The following is a 12,651-nucleotide window of genomic DNA, read 5'->3' as shown; positions in this document are numbered from 1 at the left end:
AAATACTTTAAAAACGTGTTATCGGATCGATATACATAGATTTGCACACTCGCCGATATCCAACTCTACATTTTGGTCGGTATCGGCGGCATTTGCGATGCTGGTATCGGAACATCTCTAGTGGTAGGATAGTATGATTGAAAATAGAAGAAATAAAACAGCTGTATTTTAAATTTCTTTAAATTTCCTGTTATTGCAGGAGAAAAGTGCTCTGATGTACTTTTCTGGGAACAGTCAACTTTTAATACAACATGATTTTCGTCCAACATAAACTTGATCAAATACAACAGGTCAAAAATAATTAGGTTATTTTTATGCACAAGACAAAAAAAAAATGCATCAGTACTCTGGGTTTAATATAAGTGTGTTTCCACCAATGGAGATACGTCAAATTTCATCCCAGTTAGTGAAAAAAATCACTATATGACAAGTTGCATAACAGACCAAAATCTGCTATTAATGTAAAATAAATCCCATTTAAAAAAAACAAAATTAAAAAAAAAAACTGTTGCGTAAGACTTGTTCTTTTCCAGTATACTCTTTGATGTCCCAAAAATAATTTGAACCTGTTAGGGATGAAAACTTCCAGTGAATGGCAGTCAGTGAGCTCATGGCTTGTTTCCATGGTAGTTCTTCCCTTGCATACAGGTCCCCTCTTCTTCTCCTTCTCCTTCTTCTTCTTCTTCTTCTCTTTCTTCTTCTTCTTCTACCCATTCTATTAGATGCACCAAAAAAAAAAGGGCCATTGCTGCTGGCTGGCCAAAAAAAGAAAAGCTTGGCTCAACTTCTTTGTTCATTCACTTTCCATTGCAAATCCAACAGGCATTCTCTTTCGGCTCTCCTTTTCCCTGACCACAGCTATGGCTTTGGATACAGCAGCAAGTCTGTCCTTTCTCCTTTTGTGATTGAAGATAATGCCCACTGTTTGAAGGGAAGGGAGCTTAAGGCAAGTTCAAGGGAGGAATCCAGTCAGAAAGGACACTTCAACCGTTCAGCGGAGTGGCGTCTACATTTGTGACTATTAACAATGCTGCTCCGGGGCTAGACACACAAAAGCTTCTCTACTGAATGTGTAGACTTGAACTTTGTGGAACATTTGCTTGAGCTCTGAAGTAGAAAATATAGCACAGAGCAAGTCTCTTCCATTCATACAGGACTCTGTAATCTAGCTTTAAGAGGGTGCTGTGCATTTTCACAAACCTAGACAGAAATATTTTTTTGAGATCAAACCTTGATTGTCAGACTACGTTTGGTTTGGGTTGCACCTTTTAAGATTAAAATAACTACTCGTAACTAAGAACAGACTGAGGGGGTGGGGAAGAAAATACCAAACAAGGAAAGGATGAGCCCCAGTTTTACTAAAATCTGTATCCTTAGAAGAAAAGAAAAAAGTGTGACCTTCCAGATCTAAGCCACGAGTCCACAGGGTCAGTTTAAGTATTTGTCACAGCTAAGAGTTCAAAAGAGCACATGGGTTTGGTCAGTACCGAGCAGAAATCGTGCCACTCTACCTCGCCGTTCAGTGTCTTCTCAGCTACACTTGCAAGACTTGACAATCATGTTGGAGAGCTGCTCCACTTTCGGGGTCCGTCCAGAGTAGTAGAGTATAGTGAGAGGTTCCAGGTCTTGAGGAACACAGCAGGGGGCAGCCGATGCCTCCGGATTCAGGGTGTTGTACAGGCTCAGCAGCTATAGGAAAGTACACAGGAGGGAGGAAATCTTACTTTCAAGTAGTAATTGCAGTTGTACTGCAACTGGGTAAGTTTTAATATCGTTAGTATTTATTGAGTGAAGGAATTTACTGCCAAGTTCATTGTAATAGGCTTTATGACTGAAATATATATAAATACATTGAAGAATTCATATGAGGCTTTTCTTGATGACTCAAATCCCCGTTCGGCCTTTTCTGTGTGGAGTGTGCATGTTCTCCCTGTGTCTGCATGTGGCTTCCACCCACAGTCTTTTTTTTATTTTTTCCACAGTTTCTAGAACATTAAGGTGTTGTAGCTCAGCCGTACAGTCCATGTGTGAGCTCAGGAACCAAAACATGAAGCTGAAAAAGACTATAAGTTATTCTCATTACCAATGTCAACATTAAACCTCACAGTGTCAACAGTTTTCAAATGGACTATTTCTTCAGAACAAAGTATTCCAAAGAAAACTGTTCACATGAAGGTCTGGGAAGGGAAGTTACAAATATATATATTTATTGCTAATCTTTTGAAGATGCTCTGTCTTTTATGTTTTTTTAGATTGACCACATTTTGGAATGTGTCTCATTATCCTTTTGATCTGTTCATTCTTTTCTTTTGTTAAGTAATTCACGCTTGTCAGTGCTACCATGGCTGTTTACAACTAAAAATAAGTGAGAAAATAGGCTTTTGTTTTGTTCTTTCCTCACAAACTGTCTTGTTTGAAAATGCTGGGGAGTCCTCCTTACCGAGCTGTGTGTCGTATCTGAGCTCCTCAGGTAAGGGCAGGGCCCAGAGCAGTAGTTGGCATCGTAGCCACTGGGCTCATGGATCCACTTCCAGTCCAAGTCACGTCGGAAATCAATGTGGAGTTTGCGAACACAGCAGCTCTCCTCCGTGTTTCTGTGATGAGGAATAGACAACAACAGCAAAACCAGTCTCTATGTTAACTTTGCTGATAATGCATTAGGAGATACATATTGTTGAAGCATATATTTAGGCTTTTACTATATGCGTATAATCTCTTGCACCTTTTCACAAGTAATGGCTTTTTGCTTAGTGCTAAGGCTAATTCATGTATCCCTTACGAGAAACAGTAGTTTGTGTCCAGTGCTCTCTTGCGTCGGCGAGTGTACTGAGTGTCCAAGCGGTGGGGCGGGATCATCATGAGGATGAGGTGAGGCAGGTACTGTTCCTTTTTCTTCTTCAGCTGGTCCAGATCCAAGCGACTTTGCTCCTCATCTACGCCTTAATTATAGACATGATCAAGGAGGTTACTTTCTTAATTTCCCTTAATCAGGGTGTAAAATGATGTATTCAAATGACAGTCTCAGTTGTATGAAACAGCCATTTCTTTTATTTTACATATCACAGAATGGAAATGCTAAGAAGAAGATAGGAAATAAGAGACACTATATTTTTTAAATATAAATTTAATTTGTCCCTGTACCAACTTTTTGTTTTATAATTTTAAGGGAGACCAAGCAACCCAACCCCCAGCTTCTTAACTGATAGAAAGATGGCAAGGAGACATTAACATTTACAGATATTGGATCAGAAGAGCAACTAACACCTGGCATAAAAAAATATATGACAAAACATTTTTGAAGCCCACCTCTGAACTTCACCTCCAGCACCTCGTGCTCATTGTCAATGATGTCCCCATTTGGGTTGAAGGTGTGGCAGGGGCAGTGCACACTGATTTCCAGGCCTAGATTACTTCCTGATGGAAAACAAGCACAGAAAGGAGGGTTGTCAAAGTTAGTTTATTTTTGTCACATTAAATTCAAAGTCAAACTTTGGACGATCATTAGGACTCATGATTGTTTTTTGCAAAAACATATGTCAGTGACCTCGGCCTCACCTCTGTTCATCAGCCACTCCCGCACTGTTTCAGTCACATCGAAGGAGACCCATTCTGGAGTACCCTTGGTCAGCACATTCTTGGCTGCGATGTAGCGTTGTTTTCTGATGTGTTCATTTGGCCTCACAATCTGCAGGACAATAATAACCCGTCACTCTGTAAAGTTTTCTCTCAACACTGAAACAGCTTCAACAAAAAATAACATGCAGAATAGAGCAGACAAAGTTAGTGGCACACGATGAAGCTGTTGCTTGACAAACTAAAGTCTTCTTTTAATTATCCATAACACTTTTGATCTTGAATCAGCGTATGGGCTAAGATAATGCATGGGGAAATGGAGAGAAACATAACAATAAATTAAATAATAAAATTTGAGGAAGAAGCTACAGCTATGCTTTGTGAGACTGCAAAATGGCACCTCCATGTCATATTGGAGTTACCATAATTACCGGTTTCCCACTTGTAAATAGCATTTACGTCAGCATCCAAGTCGTAATTACAATTGGGGAAGTAGAATCTTTCTGAAATCTGGAATATGTCCCCTTTGGTGGTAAAGAGTGTCGATGTGGCTGCAAAAGCAAGCAAACGTGGATGTCTGCACTCAGCCAACATCCATTGTTAAAGGTAATAGAAGGTGGATCACTTCCTTCATTTAAAAAGCACACTGTTTTTAACCCTGACATTTCAGACCAAAGCCATAAAACAATCATCACTTGACGTTTCTTACAATTACCTTCATGTCTAGTAGCTAATGCTTTTCGCTAACAAGTTTCTTGCAGGTGTCATGGGTTGTCAGAAAGGTGAGAATCGTTCCCGCCCTCCTCCCATATCACATGAATGTTCAGGCACAGCGATCACCTTTAGCCAGATGCTAACCTCAAGTGTTTGCCTGGTGGTGCTAAAGACAGAGTCACTGGATTACTGACTCAGCACTTTATTTCTGTCTCACGTTTTTCACCAGCAAGTTAGTTGCTCGCCTTGTCTGGAAAAGGTCTTGCTCAGGTAGGACAGTTATTTTATCAAACAGGAACCATCTAACGGTGAAAATAAAGTTATTAGTTATTAGTGCTAATCAGCCATGTGTCCTCTCAGACCAAATCAAAAATCTAAAGGCTTAAAAAAAAGTTGTGCAAAGCTGCAGAGTTGAGTTCTTAGTCTCTTTGAGTTTCCCCACTGCAAACTGTTGGTTTCACACTACCCACAGTTTTATATATATTCTAAATATAAAACCTTTGTATAGTTCATAACTTTTGCTTGAAAAGAAACTTAACTGTTGTATGTATTCAGTGGGAACATCTATAAAAGCAAACTACCAGTTTACTTTAAATTCAACAATGTGCATTCAGTCTTTCAATATGTTTGGATGAAAAGTGAATTGGACCAGTCGTGAAATGCAACATGTACTTATGTATTTGATGTACTTGTATATGTTGCTGCCAATACTTACTTTACTGCTTTAAATGCAGGATTTGAACTTGCTCATTGTGGTACTGCTGCTTTTTCAAAGATCTAAACACTTATTCCATCACTAAGTATCAAGCTTCTCTCTTGTTCTCCCCTCTGTTTTGAAATTGGCCATAAAATAAATTTCAATTTATTTTCAACTCTTTAGTAGAAAAGCACCTTCGGCCTGCTGCTCCCCTGCATGACTAACACATTAAGATCTTCTGCAAACACCCACTTGCTTGATACCAAGCGATGATCTAAGAGCTCTGCTTTTGTTGTGGTTATGTTGGTGAGGATTAAAGTAGATCCGATTACAGTCATATGTCAGATTTCTCTTCTTGCATCACATGCAGTAACAGAAACCGATATTCGGATTCAGTGATTACAACATCAATATTCGTTGCCAGAAAGTTATTCGATACAACTCGTGACTAGAGTATCGTGGTATTTTCATTCCTTTTCATTTTAATAGCAATCTTTGTATTGGATCTGTAAAGCCAAGGACGGAATACCAAGGTCTAGATGACGTTTACTACAACTCAGAGAAGCGGTTGCATCATTCCATCACTTAGCAGACCAGAGCCCCCTTTTTAACAGCTTAATTAAGTTTGCATACCCTCTTGAGGACTGAAGGGTAAAAACCTCTACAGAACCAAAATGGGGACCATAATAGATCTGGCCTGTCAGTGCTGCACTAACAGTAACTCTGTTCCAGCTCTGCAAACACTCTGCAGGCCTGCTGAGCTTTTTGGCTTTTGGCCTGGCTGTTACCCACGCCTGCAATCACAATCTGGTTGTCGTTGGCTCGCTTTGTCAATTAGGGCCTGAAATAATGTGGTGGAGAACAAGTAACCAGCTTATGTAATATGTATTCTTGACAGACTAGAATCTAATAACGTTTTTGCATACAAAGATTACATGACTTGACAGTGAGCTTTTTACGTTTGATCTTTGCAGGAGGACGAGGAAACTGTATCTTTACACACCTGGTAGAGCTCAATCCGCTGTTCATTCCTCTTGGCGCTGGAGTTTGGCATCCTCAGCGCTCGAAACTCCGCTCGAAAGAGGTTGGTTGAGTTCCTTTCCATGGCGGAGACGTTGAAGCGGAAAACCTTAGAGGTGATGCCTTTTAGGCAATAGAGCACATCGTCTGGAACAGAGAGAGTCAAATAAAAGTTTAGTGCGAGAACAGGCTTAAAAAGTCTTATCAGGATCTGAAGCAAAACCAGCAGCACATGTCCAGACAACGGTAACATCACCTCTGGACAAACGTGATCTCAGATACTCACTGTGTGATCTCTGTCGTGAGTGTTTCAGAGATGAAATGAAACGTTTCTTAGGCCTTTTTTGCAGCAGACATTTTGATTTACCATAAACCAGGAACGGAACCTGAAGCAGCTAAATGGAATTCAGACCTTGTTAATTCTATTCTTTAAATCAGTGTTTTTCATACTGTGACACGTCAAAATGTCTTCTGCGAAATTTTTTTTAGTGAAAAATCTATATATTTGATATTTCCTCATCTGATGTGGGGCAGCATTAACCAATCAACAGTCATCTATTAATTATTATTAATATTGATAAGATAAGATTTTTGTAATTCAGATTGTTCACCTTGTTAAAAAAACCTTGTTAAAAAATAATGACTGGACACAAACAAGGTGTTTCCTCCATAAATAATAATAATATATCTATATCTATATAGATATAGATATATATAATAGATTTGTGACATGTTTCCAAAACTTTGAATTAATGTTTAAAAAGTATGAGGATGCAACTAATAATTGTTTTAAATCTTCCAGTTATTTTCTCTAGTAAGCAACTTATTTTATTAGTGAACGATGGTTCAATGCTTGTTTCATCTGGACAACACCTCAAAAAATGTATCATTATTTTTAGAATTTGACCTCTTTTACCATTGAATGTGACAAAGAGGAACTTCAAAAATTCACAGTTAACAAGCTGAAACGTCTGAATTTGAAGTTGTGTTGCTTAAAAAAAATTACTTGAACAATTTATCAGTTACTTGAACATTTTTATCTCAATCTACAACAGTTGTCGCCTGTCTCAGTCACAACACAGTTTATACGTTTTATAGTAATAAATTATAAAATTTAAAGTTGAAAACATATAAAAATGCTTCTCTGGCTGTGTGGCCTAGTGAGGGAGGAACAGTTTGGAGGAAGTGTGTTTTTGGTTCAAACTGTCATCAACTTGATAACAGAGAAACGTCATTGTGCTCCGAGAAGCTACAGCTCTACTAACTGATAACACAAAGTGAGTTGGCAGTGGATGTAACAATTTGGAATTCTACATGGCAATAGAGTGTGTAATTTATTTTTCTGACGCACCATATTGCTTCAATTTGTGTGGAAATAAAGTCCAACATGAGTTTGAAAATACGTGTATAGATTTCCATATATACTGGAATACTCGTAAACCCATTCACACCTACAATAGAAAACTTGGGTTTACTGGCTCTTTAGTGGCTGGCACTTTGTTTATCAGCCCACAGGGAAATGATTAGTGTTGCTGCCTTCCTTATCAAAATTCCTCAGTGCTTTTCCAACACTTTTTGTCTATATTTGGTGGAAGTGAACAAAGTTGTAATTGAAATGCCCGTATTCTTCAGCTCAGGATGACCTAACCTTCCTGGTGTCTGCGTATCAAAAACCCTATCCCCAGGCCCACTGACAACTTGTTGGACTCGAACGCCCTCCGACTCCGATGACTTCTCCACAATCCGACGTCAGTCATTGACATATGCCAGATTGTATGCGTACCATGCTATAAAAGGAAATCTTTCCAATGTTTGCCGTCCGCTCTCTCAATGAAGTAATTTGCCAGTCCTCCGTCAGCGTTCTGCTTCATTTGCACCTGTCGCTGATTTGCGGTGGTTCGTAGCGCTGCCTCGGACCCACCAAAGGTCAACAGTTTACCTTCAGAAGCCTTCACAAGGAGAGTGTGTGTTCGCCCACATTAACCGAGGAAGAGAGTGAAATCACTGGCTCCGAGTCAAACATTGATTCCACGAAGTCAGCGGTCTCGTTCTGGTATAGCGAAAGGGGGCAACACCCTAAGGTGGCTGTGTCCACATAACCACTAGCATCACTCTCAGTCTGCTGTTTCGACCTGATTGTAGGGGAACAGTTTGAAAACTTATTTTCACACATTCAGCTGTTAGACATGTTCTCACCTCATGTAAATACTCTGGTTTAGGCGAGGGGTATCACGAGGGTACGGTGAGGAGGCAGGAAACATCATCAACACGCCCTCTTGCTCGTTGTCAATTCTCCATACTGTGACGTTACACAGACTTTTAACTTGGTAGCTGGCAGAGTTGTGTTTAATGTCCAGTCGGAAAGGTTCAGGGTCACAGTGCATGTGTGACAGCCGTTTTTTAACGTTCAATTAATCAAAGCCCTCTAGTGGCTGTGGTAGTTATGACAGGAGGCAAAGATAAGGCAGCTTCACATCAGAATTCAACAGACAGTGGATCCGTCTTTTAAAGCATCTCTCTCTCTCGCCCTTAAGTGTTCATTACTGTTGACAAGGAAAGCTTTTCTAACCTCATCAGATTTTTCCGTAACTCTAACCAATCATTAACCACAGCATCATCCCATCCTAAAATAGATATATTTTTGATTTGTAAGGAATTTTAGACAAAGATCCTGCTGATTTGGGGTCTGAGATCAGGAAATGCTAGATGTGTCATAATAAAGGGAATAGACCATCAATGTCTTTTGTTGTTTTACCCTCTGGAGTCTGCAGTGATTCCATATTTTGTCGTGTTTTTGGGTCCAGTGTGTTTATATACCATGACAAAGGAGATTTTTTTCCCCCAGGTACTATGGGTTATGCTATGGTGAAAAATAAGATACCAGACATTGGCATGGTAAACATTTTTAAACGTGGTATGTAAAGGCAAAATCAAAAGCGTTCAATAAATGGCTAAAAGCCCAGAACCCCTCGAGGTCAATTTGGAGGACTTGCTGGAGAGCTTTGGATTATATAACTTCCCTGATTTAACCACAAACATGATAAAGATACAAAATATTCAGAAAGTCAAATACATTCACGATATATTTTGTTAATCTGTTGGCAGATTACGTCTCTTTTCAACTGACAGAATCAGGAGGCGTCCCGGCCAGAGCAGAGTGAAAGCTCAGCACGATGAATCTGAAAAAGTGTTTTTCTTTATCTTGCCTGCTTCAGCATATGAAAATCACATTAACCAGCCTCAGTGAGCAGACTCAGTGTGTATTTGTGGATCTACTGTACACGCTTTTGACAGAATACATATTTCCTGGTATGAGATCACACTGGACGTATTAAAAATCTGCCAATAGGACAGTTATAAGGTCGTCGGAGCAAAAATGGGAGTCCAGATGATGACTGGTTCGCACATTGAGGTACTTATGTGGCAGTTCAGCTCTGTTACAAAGTATTTCTGCCATTTCCCCCATTTGTTATTCAATCGCATATAAGATTACACTAAAAGAAACAGTGACCATTACCCACTATACATGTAAATCTGTCTGAAGCCCATCTGTGACTCCAAATATACAACCACCACGCAGACTTGAGTCACCTACTGCCCGCCGCTCTCAGTCAAAAAACATTTTGTGCGATTCGAAACAGAACATCGCTGAGGGAAAAATAGGTCTTTTTTGAAAACACCTGTTGATTTCAAAGGGACTGTGATGCAATGGTCTTGGCTTTGCTCTAGACCATGAGGCCCTCTCCGGCTTTCACACACGCACAGCATTTATCCTATTCTACTTTCTTGGTAATCCAGCCTCAGTCGGACCACATGCTGCATGAATCTCCCTCAAGTACTGACACATGTCCCTCTCAGCTCACGTTTTTTCGTCCTCATCTTCATAGCTTTTAATTCTATAGAGAAAACGGTGGTGCAGAGGATAAGTTTAGCACAAATAAAGAATGTGAGTAGGTCTTATCTGAGGTTTTTAATAAGTATTCTTAAAAGAAATAAAGAGGGTCAAGCAGATTATTAACCAAGCAGATAAATATAGCCGAATTCTAAATATGAGCAATAAAATGTTGGCACTCCGGGATCATTCAGGTTCAAGGGGATGGATGGAGGCTCAGTTTCACAGTCGATTTAGCAGAGTTAAACCTGAGGACTGCAGTTAGTGATCTCACGCTCTCAGGCCACCCGTGTGCAGGCCAGGACAGGCAGATACAGCGCTGTCTCAATGGGGACGTGGGTGGTAATGATGTGTCTGTGTTCACAAGGGCTTCATGGGTCCCCACTCCTCCTGGGGAGAGAGGGATCCCCTATCCTGGCTAACCGGGGAGGTCCTTCCATCATCTAACTTTCCCTGTCCACCTCTGTTAACTTTTCCTATGCTTCTTCTCCTACAGGCATCCCCCTCTGCCTGCCTGGGCAGATGTCCCTCTCATTTGGGCCTGCCTGGAAAGGAAATGGGAACATCTGGGGAGAGGGACAGGATCCATGGAGGAAAAAAAAAAAAACAAGAGGAGGAAGAGAAGAGTCAAGAGTAGGAGGAGAGTGACTTTCCTGGAACACTGGTACAAGGTTAAAACAGGTTGGTGAGCGTCACAGGAGCGAAGCACATCCTTCAAGTGCTCAAGTTCATTGGTTCTGACACATCAGCATTTTTGAAAATGATGTAAGTGCAGAGTTTTGGGAAGATTGATTTCACATTCATCTGCTGGAGGAGGAAAGTGTGTCTGTGCTGTGTGAGACATTTTGTATCCATCAGTCAAACTTAAGATTTAAGAATATTTGCATATTGATAGATTCATGGGAAAAGTAGGTGTCATTTTATATTTTTTAGCAACTGATTTTTTTTTCCAGGAAAGCCCATCTCAGACACATTATAATTCAAAGCGTTTTTTATACGTTTTAAAACTTGTCTAAAGTCAGTTACTTCATGACATAGAAGTGCAGTTTGAGATTGACGCGCCTACCAGCCTCTTCAATCGGTGCGTAATTACGCACAGTGGACGCCTTCATTGCCGACACTTAAACCACAAAGTGACATAAACTTTACTGCCTTAATAGCTGTAGTACTTACTACTCTCTGGCGGTCCGTAGACCATGTTGAATTTGTATATCTCTTTGGCATAGTACTCTGTCTCGGTGTTGTCCTGACCGCAACTCTGCTGCCGGTCCCTCCCGAGCTCCTCCAGTAGCTCCTTGGTGCTGTTATACAACGCCTGGATCTGATAAGGGACTTTATTCGGTCCGAGGGAGTGCGGAGGACTCGTCAGCCGCAGTTTGCTCAGGATCTGACCCCGTATCGCCTCGACCCTCTTCCTCTTCACATGGTCAATATCCACGGTGGCACAAGTCGACAGGGACGAGCTCAAAGTTGCGCAGTTGAGGAGGAGGACAAACAGTAAAGCCTTGCCCAGATGCATCTCTCTCTCTGCATTTGGTTCCGTTTGGTAGAAATGTGCAGCTTCACAGTCCTCAAGTCAAACCTGGTGAACCCCTGCTGCTGTTGTTTTTTCTTCTTTTTAACTTCCTGTGGAGCTGAGGATGAAAAACTCCTCACTTCATTCGCTCTCGTCAGCCCCCGTTGTTATCAGCAGAAATCCAAGCGTGTGCGCGCCCATCAAACCAAAGCAAAGTCCCGAGCAGAGGAAACTCTCCCACATGAGTGAAATTTATCCGGCGCAAAAATCACTAGAGGCACAAACACACTTTTCTTTTGCATTCTTGTGCGCAAATCCGGTAGCTTGGCACGGTTCGGCTCTTCTCTTCTCTTCTCATCAAAGCTCTGTGCGTCTGTGTGATTGTCTGTGAGGAGGCAGCGCGCAGGATGGAAGGTTTAAAGAGTTGTGTGAGACTTTGAGCGCTCGGTGTGTCCTCGCATGTGTTTTATACCAGTATAGTTTCTGACGTTTGGTGGAGGAGGGACCGCAGGAGAGCTCAGATCACAACAGTGCGCACCGAGACGCACCAGACACCAGCTCTGACTAATACACAACACACATGTGCCAGAGACCACTGTTTGTTTTTCTGTTCGTGTTCTTTTATATGAAGTTGGAAAGTTATAGATTCAATATTCTGGGTTTTATTCCCCTTATTATGAAGGTGTCAGAAGTATACAGATTTGGGCCTATGGTTCTTTTTTGGTGTTTTGCATCTATTTTTACAATAGTATAGTGAATATATATATTATGATGGTCTCAGTTCTCTCTGGTTCTCCACCGTCCTGTTGGTTTGTTCATGGCCTGGGTCGTCCTCCCTCCAGTGGCAAGTTGTGGTACTTGCAGCCCTCCACTCAATCTGACAGGATCTGGGTTGAAGAAAATCTCCTTTTTCCTCCAAGAAATTGCTCTGGTTAGAGTCTCGAAACATTTTCTTTTAAATAACCATATGCTGTTAATATAATTGTTATCTCTAATATATAAAAACTCAACTTATCCTTCTGACTCGAGGACATTTTACTGTAGACCAACACAACAGTCAGTCTAAGCCAATTAAAATATTGAGCATATCTGAATCAAATGTTGCTCAAGTTTATTTTTGCTTTATTTAACTGAAATCTCAAAATTCCCTTCTTGTAAAAAAATGAGTATTTCTCTGAAGACATTTTATATCTGCTGTAAAAATGACAGTCAAATGGTTTGTAGATTTTACTCGTAAAA

At 40.6% G+C, this 12,651-nt stretch overlaps 1 protein-coding gene across 1 annotated transcript; it reads right to left on the bottom strand.

Moving 5' to 3' along the window:
- Nucleotides 1-220: 220 nt before the first annotated feature.
- Nucleotides 221-11,872, bottom strand: LOC117758516 (transforming growth factor beta-3 proprotein-like). The gene is made up of 8 exons (XM_034580251.1): nt 11,524-11,872; nt 11,070-11,489; nt 5,988-6,151; nt 3,556-3,685; nt 3,307-3,414; nt 2,780-2,939; nt 2,441-2,594; nt 221-1,689 (listed from the first exon to the last, which is right to left on the bottom strand). Exons 2-8 carry the CDS (start codon nt 11,413-11,415, stop codon nt 1,531-1,533), a joined length of 1,221 nt encoding a protein of 406 aa, XP_034436142.1. The 5' UTR covers nt 11,416-11,489; nt 11,524-11,872; the 3' UTR covers nt 221-1,530.
- Between the last annotated feature and the right edge of the window lie 779 nt (nt 11,873-12,651).

The sequence above is a fragment of the Hippoglossus hippoglossus genome, chromosome 24 (genome assembly GCF_009819705.1).
Source record: "Hippoglossus hippoglossus isolate fHipHip1 chromosome 24, fHipHip1.pri, whole genome shotgun sequence".
Taxonomy (NCBI): Eukaryota; Metazoa; Chordata; class Actinopteri; order Pleuronectiformes; family Pleuronectidae; genus Hippoglossus; species Hippoglossus hippoglossus.
The sequence above is the reverse complement of the archived record's forward strand: the minus strand, read 5'-3'. Positions and strand labels throughout refer to the sequence as shown.